At 40.5% G+C, this 22,200-nt stretch overlaps 1 protein-coding gene across 2 annotated transcripts in view; it reads right to left on the reverse strand.

Moving 5' to 3' along the window:
- Window positions 1-22,200, reverse strand: part of ATG5 (autophagy related 5) — a 146,145-nt gene that overhangs the window by 32,085 nt on the left and 91,860 nt on the right. For both annotated transcript variants that reach the window (XM_006260358.4, XM_059732529.1), the window contains one exon: window positions 5,424-5,541. In XM_006260358.4, the coding sequence (XP_006260420.1) occupies window positions 5,424-5,541 (118 nt within the window). The remainder of the gene's footprint in view (window positions 1-5,423; window positions 5,542-22,200) is intronic.

A 22,200-nucleotide genomic window follows, 5' to 3' on the forward strand; every position in this document is an offset into this window, starting at 1 on the left:
ATGCAGCCACATGCCTGCAGTGGCTCAGGCTAGAAGCCAGAGGGTGCTAGACCAAGTTTTCAGCTGAAGGGAGACTGAGCCGGGGGGGGGGGGGGGGGAGGGGGTGGTGGCCAGGGCCGTGCCTGAGGGGATCTTCAGCATGGGACAGAGCCAGCTCTATGCCCGTGCCACTCCCCTCTTCCCTTCAGGCTACTGGTGTCTGGCTGCTGCGGCTCTAGGTACACAAGCAGAGACTATCGATGCAGGCAGGGTCAGCGCAGGCAATGTGGGAAATAAACCTCCCCTTCCCCTCAAGCTACCAGCATCTGGCCATACTCCCATTCCTGCTACTGGAGCAGTGAGTGGGGGACAGGGGAGCTGGGGATGCCTGCCACTGCTGCTGCCCCTTTGCCAGGCAGACCCAGCTGCACTCCAAAGCAGGGTTTCACAGTGATAGTGCTCCGGCTAGGGAGAAGGGTGGGGCCAATCTTGCTTGGCTGGAACAGACAGCCCAGCTCAGGGCTGCAGACCATGCTGGGATGCTGGGGGACTCTGATTTAACTTAAACCAGGAAGGGGTCTGGGACAGAAGTTTCATAAACCTGTTTCACCTCAGTCAGTTAAGTCTGATACTACATTCAACCAGGTTTATCTCAAATCAGTTTCAGTCACTTTGAAACTGGCTTATCTGCATAGAACTTCTGTTCTGTTACAGGTTTAAACCAGTTTCTGATCACTTAAACCGGTTTATGTGCAACTTCTGTCCCTAGCCTAAGAGACTGACCAACTTTCAGATCATTCTCCACAGCTCTTCTTTGAGAGGTGGCTTCAGTTGTCTGAGGAATTTTTATTTGCCAACTGAGTTAAGTTTCAAAATGCTATCACTTTCCCAAACTTGGGCAACTTTTTAAGGAAATGGCCAAGTAATTTAACCTTTTGTCAAATTAAAAGCCGTGATCCAAAGTTGGGATGATAGACCTCAAAGTAAAAATCACCAAACTATTTTAACATGGGCAAAACTATAACTTCTCTCCTGTTTTCAGAATTCGCAATCATTTTGACTGAGGTTTTTCCAAAAAAATTTATCAGCTGTGGAAAATTTTAGTAAAACAATTAAAGCTAAAGAAAGTTACAAGCAACTGAAATCAGAGTCTTTAAAAGAGAAGATATGTACACACAAGCCCTTCTTATAACAAGTTGTATGCACATATCTCTCTCACACATGCAGAAAAGAGAACACACACTTATCCACTCACTTACATACCTGTACATACACTAAAAAAAATTACAATACTACCCCCACCCTTAGCGCACGTGCACGCACGCACACACACACACACACACACACACACACACACTTATTTTCCCGTCATACTAGGAAATTTTCTGCATGCCTACCTTTGAAGTACCTTCCTCCATCCAATTGCTGGGTTTTTAGCTTATTTTTGTAAGTTCAAATGCACGGTTATTTCTTGCACAAACTAAAAACCTCTCTATTTCCCTTTATATATAATTCAGTTTTTACTAACATACTGGTATATGTACAATCTTGTATTTTATCACTTTGAATACAATTAACATGTTGTTAAACCACTTTGCTTTAATGTGAATAAGGGTATAGACCAGTGATTCTCAATCAGGTTGCCTTGAGTTTCTTTCAAGGGTGATGCAGGGCATCATATGTCATACAGCCTTAGCACTGTTAAGTGTACAAACATAATTCACAAGATAAACCCAAAGATTTCAAAGAGAAATCCACAGTTGTTGTCTTTCTGAGTTCTTTGCAACAACAAAAACATTCTCAATTATTTTTCTGTCAGCAAAAAAGGGGTGAAAACTAAAAGCTGCCATTTTCCAAGGGTTCCTTTGAGTCTGGTACAGACAAATGTAACAACTGTATCAACAGCAAATAATTACTGAAATAAGCTCTTATGATATAACATGTTAGATATGCGTGATTTTATAGCAATACCAGGCATGTCAAACCCACTGCAACTTTAATCCTATTTCATTCAGAGATAAAGTTACAAGTTGCCTAACTGTTTATATCACTACAGGAACATGCAGAAGTAAGTCTCACAACTGATATGTGCTCCAAAAAGGAGACCCTTCTTTCTTTTCGAAGCAGTTAAGTTACTGCTTAATCCATAGCCTGAGAATGTTCATGAGGATGCATTTTTTTCTTCTTTGGGCAGTTAACCAAAGGTATTACTTAACAGAGTTGCTTAAGGAAAATGCAACTGAAATGTTCCAAATGTTTTTCACCTTCTGTTTTTTAGGGAGATGATTATTTCCACATGTTAAAAAAGTGTTAGTTAATGTTTAAATGAAATAACATGAATGGCAGGAAAAACGTTCTTGAAATCCAAGTTAATTTGTAAAGTAGTCACACTTCTTAGTTAAAAAAATCAATCATATTTACCTAATTTTGTAATATACAGCTGCTAAGCAAAATATTTTACAGACTGTAGATGGTTTTAATTCAGCTGAATTACAATTGATGATTACTAAATAGCCACGTTATGGAACCTTTTCTATTACCAGAGTATCAGATGTTTTACAAGTGTACATATAGCCAAATACCGCATTTCAGATGAATAATTTATAAATGACCTTCTTAGGTATAAGTAGTCCAAAAATAATATATTTAGTGATATTACTTGTTAATCTTTGCAAAGACTCTTATGTAAACTTTCTTTCTGAAGAGGAGAATAAGAGGGTGAAGAGCAGAATTAGTAGAGAAAGGTAAGATTTAAGGCATGCACAGTGGGAAGAAGCCGGAACATGATTCTCCACTTCTCAACACACTAAACCTTCTCCTGGTGACTGAAGCTCCACACTGGTAGGGAAAGTAAGAGTATGGAGCCACTGGTAGGGGGAAGTATACTTTGTGCTCCTACTGCCCTGATCGCCTCGCAGCAGCTCTATGCTCTGGCTTTCTCTATCAGGACAGAGCTGATACCAGAGCATGCATACACCAGGAAGGGGGTCACATATCAATCTCTGCACTGGTATACCACCCCCCACCCCCTGCAGCACACCCCAGCCCTAAGGCAGGAATGGAGGGTACAGAGGAAAGCCATAGCTCTCATCAAGCTGAGTGGCCAGGGGAAACATGGCCAGCTGGTGTGGGGAAATTTCAATTAACCGGTAGTTGTGGTTAATTGAACTTCTCTGAATTTCACCTAGCTCTTAGCAAAAGATTTAGCCCTCTCCAGGGAAGGCTGAAGGTGCTGGTATTGGTTCATCAGGCAGCTTGGCCAGAAGAACAGGTAAGGGAGGAGAACAGCCCTGTGCCATCCAGCTGGAATAAAGAGAACTGGCAGTGGCAGGGGGGGGACACAGAGCTACCTGCCTGGCTGTAGGAGCAGGGTGCAGAACACACAATACTGTCTCCAGAAGACTGCTGCTGCTTCTGGCTGGGCTTGGCTCAGGGTCTCCTTGCAGCACAGCTCTCTCCCCATCTCCCTTCCCAAGGCAGGGACAAAGGATGGGTGTCCTAAGCATACCCCTGCTCACCAGCCCTCTAGGATCAAGATGGAGCTGTGCAGGTCAGAGATGGTAGTAAGCAGTACCATATGACTGCTCAGAGCATGTGCTAAATTTTATGCGGCATAACATTCCACAGACTTAGTATGGTCTAACATGTAACAATACCCTGAGAAGCAATTTAGCACCTCCCCACTGTGAGTGTGTGTGAACAAACACTCAACATGACTTCCTTTACTTGCACACAGCAGGAATCTGACAGAAGGGGAGGGAATTTGTTTGAAAAACCATGAACAGGACAAGAGGCGTAGAGACGAAAAACACATATACAAAAGCAACTCATAACATACTCCAGGAGAGCGTAGAGCCCACCACAACTCCTGCCTTACACCCCCCAGTGTTTGGACAGGTCTCCCATGCTCTGTGCAGTGGTTTAAGTGGCTCATTTGCCAAGGGTGGGGATGGTGGGGGTAGAGGGGGAGACAGGAACAAGCAGCTGATAATTAGCAGCACAGCAAAAGGTAGGGGAGGGGGGTGATAGACCCTGCCAGCAGCTCTTCAGCTGCCCTTCCTGGTGTTGAGTATTAACAGAGAAAGTTCCTAGGGTGCATTTATCTCTTTCCATAGTTTACCATGTGAATGTGAAGCAGGTCACATGGCATAATATTACCTGTTGCTTGATGGAAATGTCTGTTTGGAACCATATAGCTCTAACCATAATTAACAATAATATTTGCATGTTAATTCACTTGAATAATTTTACTCTATATGATCACTGTAAAATTAACACAATTAACTTCTTTTGTGCAGGGAATATGCACAGGGTGCAGATAGAGAAAACTGATTATGAGGGGGGGAAAAGAAGGTGCCTGTGAAAAAAATTCTCAACATAGTAGCTTTCTGTCAAAAAGGTGACAATGCTACTCTGATATATTTATAAGTTAATCATTTAAAAGCTAACAGGAAGACAGTGGCAAACACACGAGTGAAAAAACCAATTGCAAAGCTAGCTACCAATAAAATCTGTTTGAAATAACAGTAGCTATATAAAAGAATTGGCACGCCCTCATATAAGTGTGCTGTCAGACAGTATCTATAATAATTTTTAAAAAATCAACAAGATCATCAAAAAGCCCTACGATCTTGTTGTAAGCTGATGCATATAGGACGATCAACTGATAGGGTAAAAGCAACCTGCCTCTTTCCTCTGAAATACATAAGCATTTCTTAAAATGCATTGATTTTACCTGGCAGACAAGGTTCCTTGGGTGAATTTGTATCTTTTATTAGACCAACCCAAATGGTTGGAGAATAGTTATTAAGCAAGCTTTTGGGGTTGATTTTACCTGCGAGTGCAGTATGCACTCTCACTGGCTCATTAGAAATCAGTATTTCTAAAAGCAGCATTAATATAAATTATTGCCTGAAGTTTGACATAAGGCAGAGATATTTTGGAAAAAAATAATTTAATGGCATGGCCACAAGCTAACATGTCTATACATGCCCAAACACACAGAATTAAGGTTACACCAATAAAGCTAGCATGCCCTGACTCTGCAACCCAAATGACTTTGCAACCCAAATGACATATTTAAACAACTTTCTGGAATGCACTTTCATAATGCAATTTTTTTCAAGTATTTTTTAAAACGTTTAAAAAACAAAAGAGGTAAGGAAACATTTTCAAAAGTGCTTGAAGTGACTCAAACTCAAGCTCGAACTCAGCTTTCAGTGAGACATGCTCCTCAACACTTGACCTTTTCTGAAAATGGAACTTAAAACTTTCAATATTGCCAAGTGGCTTAGGAGCTTATCACACACATAAAACATCATCAGCCAGACTAAACCTCACATCTTTGGCAGTGCAGCAAGATTTTTGTTGCTTGTCGGACAGGGCTAAAAACACTTACATATATAAAAGGAACAGCAAGAAATACCGTGCTAAATATAAAGTACCTTCAGGAGTAATTGCAGTAGGACAAACTTCTTTTAAGAGATCTCCCAGTGTATGTAGCTGTCCTCCAGGAGCAACTGGACGAAATAACTTCTGTATAAAAGGTCTCTCAGTTGTTGCCTGTTTAATATTAAAAAGATAGATTTTAAACTACTAAAGTTTTATTTGCACCACTTCAGGGAGATTAACATTTGCCATTTTACTAATTTACATTCATGTTCCACCCAACAGACAGCTGAAATTTAGGGCATAGATAGCTGTAATTTATGCTGGCTTCATATACTGATGTAAACTATACCAAGATTAGGAACATAAAGAAATGAAGCTAATCCAAGGTATTTTATATCAGGGGTCAGCAACGGTTTTGGGCAGAGTATCAAAAACACCCTCAACCTTGACTTGTAAGATATTGGTGTGCCAGGGTTGGATGGTGGGGGAAGCCGCAAGGGGCCTGATCCTTGTTTTGGAAGCGCAGCCCTGGCCCCTTCTCCACTGTCTGCCTGGAGGCACACATGCCAACCAAAATACTTTCCCATGCCATGATCTGGCACCTGTGCCAGGAGTTGCCTACCGCTGTTTTCAACATTATGTGGCTATTATGGCACCCTGCCACAGATTACCGACTGTTTTCATTTAGCAACAGGTACCCCAAGATGGATGCAGATCAAAAAACCTTAAATGAGTGTAATTTCAGTATTAATTCTCTACTAAAATGGGTGAAATTACCTCAGTTTAGAGATCCATCTCATAGCTGCTACTTTTTTACACTGGTATAATGCTCGTTACATAGGCATAAACAGTTAGTGCGTTTAGGCCCTTATTAGATGTAATAAAATGCTTTGGAGGTGTACAAATGCTATTTTTTCCCTCCCAAGTTTCCAATCTTACAAGTACAGCAAACTGGACCCAGACTTGAAACTGCAAAACATTTCAGCACATATTTCACTTTTTAAACATCAGCAAATCTAATTTATTTTAGAAAGTTTCCAACACACACTTGAGTGCTTTGCTGAAACAAACCTGCTCCACCGGGCTTTAAACTAAGCCTGCCGGGGGATGGGGGGACTACCACCACTGCTGGCCCGCTGAGCAACCCTTGCAAAGCCAGCAGGCCAAGGCACTTAAGGGAGCCTACCCCTGCCCCAGCCCTAGAGTGAGCTGCGGGCAAAGCAAGGGCCCCCAAGGGGACACTTGACTGCCTGTACACCAATGCCAGGAGCTTGGGGAATAAACAGGAGGAACTTGTCCTCCTGCTCAACACAAACAATTACAATGTCATAGGGATAACGGAGACCTGGTGGGACTCCACCCATGACTGGACCACGGGTATAAACGGCTATACCCTGTACAGGAAGGACTAAGTGTACAAAAGGGGCGGAAGTGTAGCTCTCTATATCAAGGACAGCTACGCGTCCCTACAAGCCGACATCAGTGCCCAGGGTGGACGACTAGAGACCCTCTGGGTTAAAATCTGTGGGGAACATGGCACAGGGAATGCAATGGTGGGAGTCTACTACAGACCTCCCTCCCAGAATCAAGAGAGTGACCAGGAGTTCACCAGGGAATTGGCTGAGGCTGCATGCTCCCGGTCCGTGGTTGTCATGGGGGACTTCAACTACCCAGACATCTCGTGGGAAGAGCGCTTGGCCAAATCTGAATGATGGCAAAGCTTCCTCATGTGCGTGGATGAGCTCTTATCTGACTCAAGAAGTCTACGGGCCAACAAGAGGCAAAGCGCTGCTCAACCTGGTACTGGCAGCCAGGGACAACCTAATCAACGACCTAACGATTGAAGGGAAGCTGGGTGACAGAGACCACAAGCTGATCACCTTCACCATCCGCTGAAAAGCTGTCAAGTCAGTCAGCAGTACAGAGGTCCTTGACTTCAGGAGGGCTGACTTTGACAAGCTCAGAATGCTTGTCAGTGAGGCCCCTAAGGGGCCACAACCCCAAGGAGAGGGAAGTCCAGGAAGAGTGGCTGCTCCTCAAGGGAGCAATCCTAGATGCACAAGCTAAGGTTATTCTATCTCAGAGGAAAGGCAGCAAGAGGGCACAGCAGCCCCCTTGGCTCAACAAGGTCCTCCTGCATCTAAAAAGATAGACCTACAAAGGATGGAGAATGGGATCCACCTCCAAGGAGGAATATACTACACTGGTCCGGACCTCCAGGGAGCAAACCAGGAAAGCCAAGGCTGCAATGGAACTCCAACTGGCTACAAGTATCAAGGACAATAAAAAGTCCTTTTTTAAATATGTGGGGAGCCAGAGGAAAAGCAAGGGCAACACTGGACCCCTGCTAAACCACAAGGGAGAACTGATGACCGACACCCAGGAAAAAGCCAATTTACTAAATGAGTACTTTGCATCAGCCTTTCACAAGTCCCATGGGATGCCCCTGCCCATCACGGGACAGGGACACCTAAGTGAGTGTGGTTCCTTGCCCTCCATCAATGCTGACCTCGTGAAGGAACACCTTGAGAGGCTGGACACCTTCAAGTCAGCCGCCCCTGACAATTTACACCCCAGAGTACTCAAGGAGCTGGCCTGCATCATAGCTCAGCCCCTGGCACGGATCTTCGAGGGCTCCTGGCACTCTGGTGAAGTGCCTGAAGGTTGGAAGAAGGCCAATGTGGTGCCTATCTTCAAGAAAGAGAGGAAAGTGGATCCAGCAAACTACAGGCCCATCAGCCTGACCTCTATCCTGGGGAAGGTCTTAGAAAAGATTATCAAAGAGGCCATTCTTAACGGACTCGCTGATGGCAACACCCTGAGAGATAGCCAGTATGGGTTTGTTGCGGGTAGGCCGTGCTTGACCAACCTCATTTCCTTTTACGAACAGGTGACCTATCACCTGGACAAGGGGAAAGAGATTGATGTCATATATCTTGACTTCAAAAAAGTCTTCGATCTGGTATCCCATGATCACCTTTTGGCAAAACTGGCCAACTGCAGCCTTGGGTCCACCATGATTCGCCGGCTGGGGAATTGGCTCCGTGGTCAGACCCAGAGGGTGGTGGCTGATGGAAGTAAATCGTCATGGTGCCCTGTGACCAGTGGAGTCCTTCAAGGCTCTGTCCTTGGACCTGTATTGTTCAACATCTTCATTAATGATGTGGACATTGGAGTCAGAAGCGGACTGGCCAAGTTCGCCGATGATACCAAACTTTGGCATAAAGCATCCACACCTGAGGATAGGGGAGTAATCCAGGCTGACCTGGACAGGCTCAGGAAATGGGCAGACAAGAACTTGATGGCATTTAACACTGAAAAATGCAAGGTTCTCCACCTTGGGAGGAAAAGCCTGCAGCATGTCTCTCGGCTCGGCAGTGCTACGCTGACTAGCACTACGGATGAGAGGGATTTGGGGGTCAGGATTGACCACAAGATGAACATGAGCCTGCAGTGCGATGCTGCAGCTAGTAAAATGAGCAAAACCCTGGTTTGCATCCATAGATGCTTCTCAAGCAAATCCCGGTACGTCATTCTTGGACCTTACAATGACAGGCTGAGAGCTATAGGACTCTTCAGCTTGGAAAAGCACAGGCTCAGGGGCGATCTGATGGCCACCTATAAGTTTATAAGGGGTATTCACCAGGATCTGGGGGAAGGTTTGTTCACCATAGCGCCCCAAGGGATAACAAGGTCGAACAGTTATAAACTTCTGCAACACCGTTTCAGGCTGGACATAAGGAAGAACTTCTTTACTGTCCAAGCCCCCAAGGTCTGGAATGGCCTGCCGCCAGAGGTGGTTCAAGCATCTACTTTGAACGCCTTCAAGAGAAACCTGGAAGTTTTTCTTGCTGGGATCCTATGACCCCAGCTGACTTTCTGCCCCTGGGGCAGGGGGCTGGACTCGATGATCTTCCGAGATCCCTTCCAGCCCTAAAGTCTATGAAATCTATGAAACTACCATGACTAACTGATATCAAATATTATCCAAAATGGCTCCATTTTCCTACTTCCTAAAGGGACAAATAGGGAAAAAAGGTCACAGTTAGAGCTGGGAGAAGTTGTTCAGACAAAATGTTTTATTCTTTTTCTTTTTTTTTTCTGCCAAAAAATGCACTTTTGGATTTATCAAAATTTTTGAATTCATGTTAAATTCACTGAACAACTTTTGTTAACAAAATGAGAAAAGATGCAGAAACATTTTGTTTTCCCAAACCTGTGCTGCTTTAAATTATAACAACTCTGAGATGTCCTGAACATGTAAATCCCACTCTTGGCATTCATAGACCCTTTGAACTGGGATTCAGAATGTTTTTATTAGCAGGTTGCACATACAACACCAATTACTACTCAATTATACTGCTGCCTAGAACTCAGATGATAAGACTCCTAGCTGTGGGGAAGAAGTGCTGCATACGGGATACATGTATACAGAACATCTCAAAGAACTTTTAAGTAAGTAAACTTGGGTATACCTCCACAGAGATGCCAAGACCATTGCTGAGAAATGCCCCACTTGCTCCCACTAAAAAAGTGTCATACAGTCTGAGAGCCATAATCCAAAAAGCAACTATATGGCCTTCCCCTCCACCCCCTTTTCAAGTGGTATGTGTGGCATTCAAAAGCTTCAATAAGCCTTTTTTCAAGGCCTATTTTTTGGCAGTGGCCTCCAGATTCATGTTAAGGAATCATAACAGAGAGTACTGGTGTCAGCTTTGTCTGGTAATGAAGAGGGAAAAAATTAAAGGACATTTACTGATGCCGAATCCTTTTCCTCTGTCGATTATTTGTAGACCTAGTAAACCTAGTCTTCGTGATCTTCACAATGAAGGTGAGGTTAAAAAAAAAAGGCCATCTTTGTACAAGGGTCACAGGTAGCCATGACAATCAATATGGCCAAATCTAAAATCTACAGAATGACATAATGGGCCCTGGGGATAGCATCTAGGATATAAAGCCAGGAGGAAGATTCTTGTAGGTCAGTTAAAGTAAAAAATCATCTCTTATCCCTTTCCTTACTTTTGGAACAATCAAGTGAAAGATGGACTGATCTAAGTGAATGGTGCCAACTAGAAACTGAAGATAGAAACCTCCCAGCAGGATAGTTGGGTTCAATACAAATGCAATTCACATAGGGCTCAAGGATTTTCTTTGCCCAACAACAGGACATAATAATCTTCAACACAAGTATCCAAGATCTTGGTACCCAAAGTGCAGGTTGACTTGGTGCTGAGTCAGACCACACCTGAAGGGAAGTTCACACAAAAGCAGCATTTATAGATCAGTTTATCCAGTAGCATCAATGTAGACAGTACTGCGGCTCATACCTTTGCCCAGAGCTGCATCAGTGTAAAGGCAAAAAGAGCCTAGGCTGCCAGCAGTTTCAATATTGATTTAGCTGAGTCCTGAACTTGGTGGCTCTCCCACTTATTTCTTAGTGCTGGTGCCCATAACTGGTGCAACTGCAAATTTAGTGCAACTCAACCTTGCCCTGGGCAGCAGGCCCTGACTGGAGCCTGATGTGCATCTCCTGATGTTTGGAAGACAAGCAATTTGCTTTTAAGAGTCTGAAGTTGCTTCTCTAATAGTTGGAGCACCAGAACCTTTAACTATTGGTAAACAAGTCTTGAAACCTGGTGATCTAGGTTCAGTGCTGAAGTTACATGGCTGGTAGCAGCCCAGCTAACCTATTCTAATAAATAATATCTTTTTTGTGTTAATAGTTTTTGAAAGGAATATTTAGCATCATAAGTAAACAGATAATTTGCTAATAAGCAGTGATCAAAAGGACCAACTAGCAACTGGGGTCATTCTACTTTTTATGTGCTTGGGAAGAGAGTGAGAGGAAACATGGGACTCACTAATGAGCACTGCAAGTGAAATCATGTCATACTCCTATGCAGAGGGTGCATGCACATGTTAAACACTAATTTTTCAGTACAGCCTGAAACAATTTTAATTTGATTTTTCAATGTGGACAGTTCCAGCCATAATACTGAAAAGCTCAAGTCTTGTTTTATGTGACATATAGGTGGGAATAACAAACACAAGACATTAAATAAGGCAAATAAACTTATACAGTTAGTCAGCAGTTCTCAACTGACAGTCCATTGCTGGTGTGAGCAGACACCCACTGAACATCCCTGTGGTACCAGGCAGCATCATAAGATGCTGTTCTGCTGTGTTCATGCTACCTCCAAAACAGGAAGCAGCACAGCCATACCTTCGTACGGCAACGTGGGTGGGCTAATTAGAGGAAAGCTAATTAAGCTTAGGTGCAGTAATGTAACTAATGCAGTTATACCACTTTCAGTTTGGGAGGTGCCACAAGTAGAGCTAGATCAAATAATTCTGCACACTGCTGCTTTCCACCAACATAGGACCACACAAAAGTGGTTAAAATTATTTTCTGTTCTAATGACACTATTTCTGGTTTCAGATTCTAGAGATCACCGTCATTGCTGAAATGTACTCCAGCACTGAAAAGGTTGAGAACCACTGATCTAAGAAACACATTTAGTAATTCATTTTTTAAAATCAATTGTAATAAGTTATTGCTTGTGATCATCATGATAAAACATGTTTTTTACTTGGCAAATATCGTATGCTAACCTGTTGTCACATTATAGTGAAGATGATGGACCACCAATGTGTTTTGGGAGATTACCTCCCCTACCCCCGTGATCTCCAGTTACATCAAGAGTGACACCTTCAAAATACCTGTCTCCTGTACTTTATGTTGCATTATAATATCATGGCATTTCTATGTTAATAATGTCAGACAGCATATGTAAAATATGAGATTCAAAACCAACTGTGTTTCATCCCAGATAAAATTATAAAAAATTACTTTATTTCTTTGATTACACAAATACCTTGCTTTTAAATGCATTCCCAAATTTTCTGACTCATTTTAAATAAAAAATAAAACAGCAAATAAAGACACATCTATGGTATATATGAGCTTTTTACTTGAATTTAAGATGCCCACAGCTTGTAGAAATATGGTTAAAAAAAAACACATCGTATTCATACTCATTTTTCCCATGTGGCGAGTTGGTACAGAAATTCAATGAACTGAGGTATGGAGAGGCATGAAAGGAGCCCTATCCTCCAGTATAATATTTAAAAAAAATTATGGGCTGCCTTTTCAAAAAATGTCTTAATCACGCAGCAGATTAAATTATTTCTACTTTAGAAACAGAAGTTACATGCTTTCAAAAGCTTTGGACTTTCATCTCCCAAGCTGTGAAAGTGGCTAATACAACCATGTCTACAACTATCATTTTAAAATGCAATGCAACACAATATGTAATTATGAGCATGAAATGTACAGAGTTGTGTACTGTAATGCATGCTGTACGATATTTCATAATTTAAAATCAGTAGTGTTACCAGCACAACCTAAAAAAAGAAATTCAGGTATAAGTATGTTAATTTACCTGCTGAATGTATATGTTACTAATAATTTTACCTTGAGCTGTTACAAACTGCTATTTACCATATATTTGGTCAGTATACCACAATGTGGCACAACCAAGATAATCCTTTAGGTACCACAACACTAACAATAACAACCTTGAGCTAACCAGGGCCAGGCTTGATTAATAATTTTCTAGAAGAAACCTCCAACAAAAGCTCAACACATGGAACAAACACCACTGCTTTCTTCAGCAAGTTATGACTGTCCGTATGTGAGGATATTTGGATTCTTCCACTTGGGGCCATTACCTTTTATCTACCAATTCTTATTATTTCAACTGGATACAGTATTACTCTCTCCTTAATCTTATCCAACAACTAGCTGTACACTATTCCAAAGATACTGCATGCCACAAAGAGATGACTGTGTATCACCAGATGAAAGAGCCCAAGATGTCATCAACTATGTTAGCATGCTCTTAAAATGTGTTGCGAAACCAAAATCTGGTTGAGGTATTTTGCACCTATTATAAAAAGATTTCAATTACTTTTGTAAAAGCAAATCATGAGCTCCTGGTCAGTGTATGAAAAATATCACTCGATATCTACCCTAATGTCACAAATGTAACCTAGGACTACTTAGTGGGAACTTAGTGCAAGTGTCTTGATAGTGCATTTATTAAATGTACATTGTATTCAAGAGTTACAGTTTAAGCAACTCTATTTTTATTTCAAGAAGATGAAAGAAGAAAGGCAGCAAAGTAAGGATGACCTAATTATAATGGCACTATCCTTGGAAACCCAGATTTAATTCCTCAATTTACCAGATTTTCTGTATGACCCTGAGTAAAACTGTCTCAGTACCCAACTTAAAAACAGAATAGATTCACTTCCATACCCCATAGAGGTAATGTAGGGAGAAATACATTAAAGACCATGAGGTGCTGAGATATGGCAGTTAGGGTCATTATAAGTACAACAGACACACAAGAGAAAGCTAGATTGTGGGAAATCTTGAAAGCAATATAGCACAGAACAACTAAGCCATGAAGAACTGTATAGTTGTATACTATTAGCAATAAAAAGCTTCTTTACTTTTTCTCCTCAGTCATCTTGTCTTAAAAAAATCTATCCCTGCTTGCATGGTTCTTTTCGGCATCAATGGAAGATCAAACACTGCATAAAATCCACAATTTAATTAGCCAGACATTTTACACAGGATGCATCTTAAAATGAAAAACATAACCCACAGACTGTTGGTTTTTAATCTGAAGAATCATAGAGTTACCAGTCTTTCCATCTAAATGAAGGACTTGGGTTTCCTAACTAAATATTCTGCTGCTACCCTAATTGCACTTCAACCACTGCAAATTACCTTACATATTGAACCCACACAAAAAAAATCTCCTTATAATTCCCATATGTGGATAGCTTGGCAACATCAAAATGTAAAACTTTATTATAATAGAGTATGCAGAAAAGACTTTTAGAAATATGCCAAAATCATATTCTGCCGAACTTTTGTAATGATCAGCTTGCTTTAAAATAATAAACATTTCTGATAAAGCTATAATTTATAATTTTATTTAAACGAGCTTAAACTTAACCAAAGATTTAAAATAAGCATTTAGAGCTCATATAATAAATTAAGTTTCTTGTATATAATGCATTAAAGGCACATAAGTACTTCCTAAAAATTTAGATGCACTGCACTTATTTAACATAAATGTACCAAACTTAACTACCCAGTAAATGTACATTCTCCATAAAATATTTCGTAGCATCTTCTGCTTTTCATAAATGCTTTCTATTAAAAACTCTAATGCAATCAAAAATATCTAAATTGAAGTGATGGAAGTAACTTCCAAGTTGTTGATCAAAATCATTACAATGGGTTAGTTCTGCCCTGATGTGCATAATCCGCTACAAAACCCAACCAGATTTACTGTGCCCTCACTATTGCTGAGCCACCTCATGTGTTACTAACACATGTGGGTGCACAACACGTGGTTCTTTGTCCAACAGTAAGCAAAGTTGCTCTATAATTCTTTTTCCAGTGCACTGTGTATTGATAGAAGGTTTTAACGTGTGTACTCACTACAAAGTGGGTAAAGGTGGGTGGACTACCAAAGTGAATGCAACACGCACTTAGGCTTTAACCTAATCTAAAATGGGCCAGCAAGCTCATACTGAAAGCACTGAAAATGAATATGAGCTGGCTTCATTCAGAATCAGATGTCTGGAAATCACTGCTCCCTTTCTCTGATACAAAGGCAATTATCCATGCTAAATTCTTATTCAGTGGCCTTTTCAAGAGCTCTTGTTCCAAATATTTATTTGTGATGGAAAACTGAACATGCTTTTCCACCTCATTTAACCTGTCACAACGGTAACTGCAGTAACAGAATTACTTATAGGAAATTTTAGAGCACAATGCCCTCCCTGAGCGCCACTCCAAGCCCCTTTCCAATCTGTGTTTGGCTTTCTGCCCTATCCACCACTGCACTGTCTGCCCCCTCCCCAATCTGCTGTGCACCACACAGAAAGGCTACCACTGTTACTTGTGGCACAGGTTGACTATCCCTGCTTTAGAGTATATAATAAGGAATGTAATACTGATTGACTGACAGATAGATGACTAGCAAAATCTAAGAATCTCAACCTTTTGGGTTCATATTTTAAATGTCTCCATACATATATATACATTTTTAATGATCCAGAGGTATGTGTACACTGCCATTTCTTGAACTCATATATAGTGCCACATGCTAAGGAGAGAAAACATTAAGTATGATATGGTGTTGTTCTCCCTGATTATCCCCCTGTTGTAGTGAAAGTGACCAGCTGGCTACAGATGTCAATAATGTTTAACTTACCAGTAACAAGTTCCTATAAAGGTTATTTTAAGTCTTTTATTAGTTGAAATATGCAAGATTAAAGGAAACATACAGAGAGGGGAAATTCTAAACATTTTCTTTACCCACCGATTTGATTTGTTAAATTCCTTTTGCATTCCCCATTGCAGTTTTTTTCCCCACATTAAAAAAGTTTTATAGTTTATCCCATTAATTGGCTTACTATTTCTCAGTCAGTTATGATCTTCTTTTCTTGTGGTTTTCATTTTAAAATATTTTCTCTCAACAATTCCTATTTTCATGATTTGCCAGTATTTTCTTCAGTTCTAGTTTCCTTTATTCTAGGATAGAGAATATGACTTCTGGATGGAATAATTCATCACATTTTATTTAAAAAGGGAGCTTGAAAAAATTCAATATACTATTCCTTCTTTACTAACAACATATAAGTGATTATCTTAAAAATACAAAAATAAAACCAATTTATTAAATAAAAGACTACCAATTAAGTTAAAATACAATTTAATCATTATCAATGTTGTGAAAAGTCATAAGACACTATAAAGGTCAAAGTAGGACAGTATCTTTATTGACACATCATGTTCTACAGAGTAACTCTTAAAATCTATAAGCTTTTTAAAACCTAGATTACCTTTAGTAATGAAAATGCAGTTATAGCTGTTAGTATAGGAATATTGATGGTTCTATACAACTTCCACTATGGTTAATAAAAATGGATCAACTTCCTTAATAGAATGTCAATTATCCCTGGAACAACTAGAAAGTATGGATCAGTGGTTTGAAATGTTTTATTTTTTTGAAGAACTAGACCCATCTTCAATTACAGGAGCAGAAGCCATGAGAAACTACAAATTGCTTTTATCACTCTTTATGTTCATACCTTCATTCAATAACAATGTGAAAATGATTTTCTATTTATATCAAAGTTTAATTTTTACAGCTGAAATATTGTGTAAACACCTTTTAAGCAAAATACAGATATCTAAAATTAGGTGTTAAAAAAAAACAACCTCTCCAAAAACACCACTTATTTATACCAACCAGACCTACCACCATTGTGTGTGTGTGTGTGTGTGTGTGTGCATGCACGCGCACGTGCACACACACAATATACATCCATAGTAAGCCTTTTTGTTTTTTTTAATAATATTTTATTAAATCTAATTCTAATGATTAATCTACTTACAGAATTCAAAACAAGTTATGACTAAAATGGAAGATGCAACACTCTTTCAGTAGAAATACTGCTAATTTTTCCACGTATAATGGAGTACCCACTTCAGTCAGTGGGAGGTTTTCCACTGACATCAAGGGAGGTGCATCAGACCCATACATCCAAGAAGCATTGGGGAGTTTTTATAGGCTTCTGTACCGTGAAAAATGGTTAACTAATTAGTGAGCCTTCATCTTTCTAAAAAATGTACATTTTTAACACTATCCATTTAACCTAATTTTGCAAATAAGAAAAATCAAAACACAATAAAAATATCATATTTAATAAATTCCAAAAGAAATGCTAGCTATGCTATGAAGAGATATACCTACTGAGATACAATGGTATAATGCTGATAATTTAAAAGAAAAAAGTTCCAGTGTTAGTGGTGTTTTAATACAAATGCTTGGCTAAAACATTTTTGGAATCAGGGTTACTTTTCATTAACATGATATTTTATCTACATTGCAAGGCATGCATGGAAAACTATGCTAGAAATCACTGATATCTGTCACAGGCTTGCTACCAGCTGTAGTTATAAGCTTACAAATGTATGAATGCCATGATAACAATTGGGCCAACTGCCAGGAAAATACAGATCTAAATTAATTAATCTCAAACTGTTTAGACTATCCATGTTATTTTATTAAATCTTGGGAAGTAATCAAAACTCCTTAGTAGAAAAAGACCTATTTAAACGACTATTTGGCTGCATACATAAGAATTCACTTAATCTTATAACAAACCACAGCCAGAAAAGAAATGATAGTTGCATATGTATTTAAACAATTTTAAATTGTTTTACATATTTGTTCTTCAAGCTACTTTAAAATATCTGACAACTGCTACAGTCTAAGAATGTTAGTTGCTTCTATCTAAGCTGTTCTGTCAAGGTGAATTTCTATGACTGCAAAGTACAGAATGAAATAGTTAGCAAGCTGAAAACTGATACAGGCTTTCAGATTAGGACATTTTGAAGTCTGAATTTTTATATTTAGAAAGCCAAAACAAAAGGAAATGCCTTCCTACTTCAGATTCCTTCTCAACTTGTATAATTCTACAGTTGTGCCAACATACAAGACTTTACAACACTCCAAGTTAGCATAGAAGGGTCCTCCTCAAATAGCTGTTTCACATTACAAACAGGCAAATAGGTGTTAATAACTGAGAATATTGCCTAATTAATACAATATTTAATAAAAGAAAAAGTGTTTGCAGAACTACCACTGTCACAAAAAAGAGAAATGTTGTCTTGACTAACAGCCCCCAAACTTTGGGTTGCAATCCCATACAGGCTCACAAACCCCACAGAAATTCAGTTACAGTAGTGAGGCTTCAACCAGGAGTGTGGTCACCACATAAAAACAGAGGGAAGCCTCTATGCCAGGGGTGGGCAAAATGTGGCCCACGGGCTGGATGTGACCCACCAAGCTATTCTATCTGGCCCACAGGGCCCCTAAAAAATTTAGAAAATTAATATTTATCTGCCCCTGGCTGCCTGTCATGCGGCCCTCGATGGCTTGCCAAAACTCAGCAAGCGGCCTTCCGCCCAAAATAACTGCCCACCCCTGCTACATACAGTCCTAGCACACACCACTCCCTATTATAAAGAAGTATGTAATTTCACACAAAGGACCCACTTCATTTATAATACTCTCATAGGTCACCATGAACAACAAACTCAGGCAAATCAATACAACACAGATATCCTCTTTCAAACATTTGGCCAATCACAAAAAGTAGTTGTCACAGTTAACATTAATGGCATGCACCTGAGCCTTACACTGACCCCGCATGGATGGCAAAAGAGTAAAAATTCCCTTGAGGCACCTAAGAGATTACTATCCTGATTTGCAATGGGATGAACCTACCATACATCCTAAAATGGAAACTACAGCCACTCATAACTAAAGAAGACATAGAGAGAGGTAACTGAAATGTTTAAAACATCTTTGAAATATTTTTAATGACCACCTGTACAAACGAACATGACTTTTGAAACATTCAAAAAACATCTGAAGTGCTCCAAAACTGAACCTCCTGAAACGAGGAACTATTCTGAAGTGATGTTGTCATCATGGTCCAGAAAATATACAAGAGGCAAGGATTGTTTATGGGTAATATCTTTTATTGGACCAACTGCATTGGATCAACAAGCTTTAAGGCACAAGATTTCTCATGCATCCTTGCCCATCATACTATTTTGACATACCATATTTACATGAGTATGAGATGCCCTGAATACAAGATGATCCCCCCCCCAAACACACACACACAAATGTTATAAACTTGTTTTCATTTTCCAGTTATAGAATCTAATTATTGGAGGTTTGCCTTGAATGTGTCCCCCCTCCCACTGCTACAGCTGGGAAAGTAAATCTGCAGGGGGGAGGGATCAGGTGGTCACCTTGCCCTTTGCTCCCTGCAATTTCTTCCCCCTGCAGCCCCTTCCCACCCTCCTGTCAGGGCCTACTCTCCCTGAGAACATGGAAGTAAGGCTCACATTTGAAAACACTGACTTTGAAATAAACATACCTGTAGCAATTGGCATATGGGCAAATTTTTGTGGGTACTCATTGGCTTAGTTCATCCAGAATTGATGCATTTTACCTTCTTTTTTTTTTTTTTTTTAAACTGCTGCAAGTTTTTGCCCAAGTACTCAATAAACACACTTTTAAGCAAAACTTTTTACCTACTCATATACAGTACAATCTATGCATGATATTCATAGATTGTAAGGCTGGAAGGGCCCTTGGAAGATCATCAGGTCCAGCCCCCTGTACTAAGCAGGAAAGATAACTGGGGATCAGGTGACCCCAGCAAGGTGACTGTCTGGTCTCCTCTTGAAGATTTCCAGGATAGGTGATTACAACATCTCTGGAGGGAGCTTATTCCACAGCCTGGACACCCTGACTGTGAAGAAGTTTTTCCTAATGTTGAGCCTGAATTGGTCTTCCAGGAATTTGTGGCCATTACTCCTAGTTTTCCCCTAGGTGCCCTGGTGAACAGTTGCTCACGAAGCTCTTGATGTACTCCCCTAGAGTAGCGGAAAGCTGCTACCAGGTCCCCTCTCAGTCTTCTTTTCTTCAGACTGAAGAGTCCCAGGTCCCTCAGCCTTTCCTCATATGGCTTGTCATGTAAGACTCTAATCATACAGATGTCTCTTCTTTGGACTCTCTCAAGCTTGTCCATGTCCTTGTTAAAGTATGGTGCCCAGAACTGGACTTAGTCCAAAGCCAAATGGTTCATGAGTTACCATATAGCTCATTAAGCTGGGCCCTAGTAGATTCAACAGCATTTCAAGCCATAGTGACTCCATAAGCTCAGCACTGCTCAGTATGTGTGTGTACTCCCAGAAGGAGCCATATGCTAATTAATATTCCTCCCCTCCTCCCCCCGACCCATTTCTGGAATTGGGTGTTCTTGTCACTAGTTCTGGAAGCCTCCAAAAATTAATATGCAGATGAGGTGCGGGACAACCTAGTCTAGCTCCACCTCATGGTGGAGCCACACTAATTCTATGCGATAGGCTGACAGGGGGCAACAGAGGGTTCCAGGTGAACTGTTTGGGGGCCCGTTTGGTGATGTTTGCCAGGTATTTAGGGCTGGTTAAAAAGCAAGAATCATTGGAAATGGGAAAGAAAGGCACAGCTCAGCTGTGGGAATGAAGAGGAAGTCAACATGTATTCTGTGTAGTGGCTCACCATGACTTGGAAAAAGAGTCAGAACTGAGGGGGTCTGAGCACAACAGGTACTACCATATATCTTATTCAGATGGACTGCACTAACCTATCCTTGTGGGAGGATCCCTTCAGCATGTTTGCCATGTTCTTTATAGTCAGTTTCCATTACTGACCACAAGTTTCTTTGGCAGCAGCTTAATGATAGACAATGTATTGAATGAGGTTTCCTTATATACAAATCCAGATGAGGAGCTTTTTCCTCCCCATGTTGATGTGGGGGGAGGAGGTCACCCTGTCTTACATTCAAGTAAATGTGATATTTCAGTTCTTGTTACATTTGTACAGAAACAGCTCGAAAACTGTGCAGCTGCCAAGCCCTGCTCCCTCATCCAGTCTGCTCCAGAATTCCAGAGCCCACTGATACTACTGGTACAAGGCTCTTCAGCCCCAGTCCCCTCTAGAAGCAGGAACAGATCTAGAGGGATGTAGTTGTACCCTCCTCACTTTGGCTGTGTCACACATGTACAGCAAGTTTTCTGAGCTCACTGGCTTACCAGTGCAGCTCCTGGCCGAAGCTGCTGCTTTGTTTTGGCTCTGAAAGCCAGGGGTGAATGCCACAATCACTCCCCTACCTTACCTACCACCTGGTTTGGTGGCAGGGGAAAGGGTGGGGATGGTAGTCATGGTCCTCCTTGCATTGGGTTCTGGAGCCAAGCCACAGCTGTGGCTATTGCCAGATGCTGCAGTGATAAACTAGCAAGGTCAGAATGCTCATTGAACATGCGCAACATAGCTGAAGCTAAGCAGCCAAAGGTTGCTGCTGATTTGCCAGCACCTGTGACAGAGTTAATGTTTTTTTTCCATCTCTAATCGTCCTTAAGAAGGCACCCTATTCTTTCAGATTCACAGCATAATGGTAGAGCATGCCAGGCATGAGATACTGGACAATAGAGCTAATTAGAGTTCTCTGAAATAAAAAATAAGTAATTGTTTTACCTCTCCAATCAGTAAGTAAAACCACACGATGAAAGGGAGGAGTATAAAAACAGCACACCTATCTAGAGTTACCAGAAAACAATTGACTCAGTGGTAGGATGTAATGGATTTGCAAGATTGGCTGAAAGCTCAAAATAAAGAATTAAGTGTCAGTTAATTACTTTCGTAAATGATGTTTTTCAGCCTCTACAAAATATTTTTTCCCTTGTTACTTACTATTCTATAACAAACACAGATTTCCTTCTGTATTTCTATCACGACTTTTACAACTAAACAGTGCGAACTAAGCTTTAGTTTACACCATGCAGTTAGATTTTTGCATTGATGACAGTAATGAACTTTTGGTTAACAGTTCATTTTTGTACAAGCCTTAACCTACTGTGAAAAGCTGTAATTTAGACACTGAAAAATAAGACATTTGGGTCATTTAAATAGTATTAGCAATGGTCACATATATGTGAACTTAAAGCACATGGTTTAAGATGCTTCCCTGAATATTTGTGTTCAGCTAATATGAATGAAATCATGGCAACTGTGCATTTAAGTTAAATCACCTTTCAAAATTCTGGCATATTAATGGTTTCCAACTTAAAATCATGTGTTCATGTGAAATTATAAAAAAAATTACAACTTACGTTAA

This window comes from Alligator mississippiensis, chromosome 1 (assembly GCF_030867095.1).
Source record: "Alligator mississippiensis isolate rAllMis1 chromosome 1, rAllMis1, whole genome shotgun sequence".
Classification (NCBI taxonomy): Eukaryota; Metazoa; Chordata; order Crocodylia; family Alligatoridae; genus Alligator; species Alligator mississippiensis.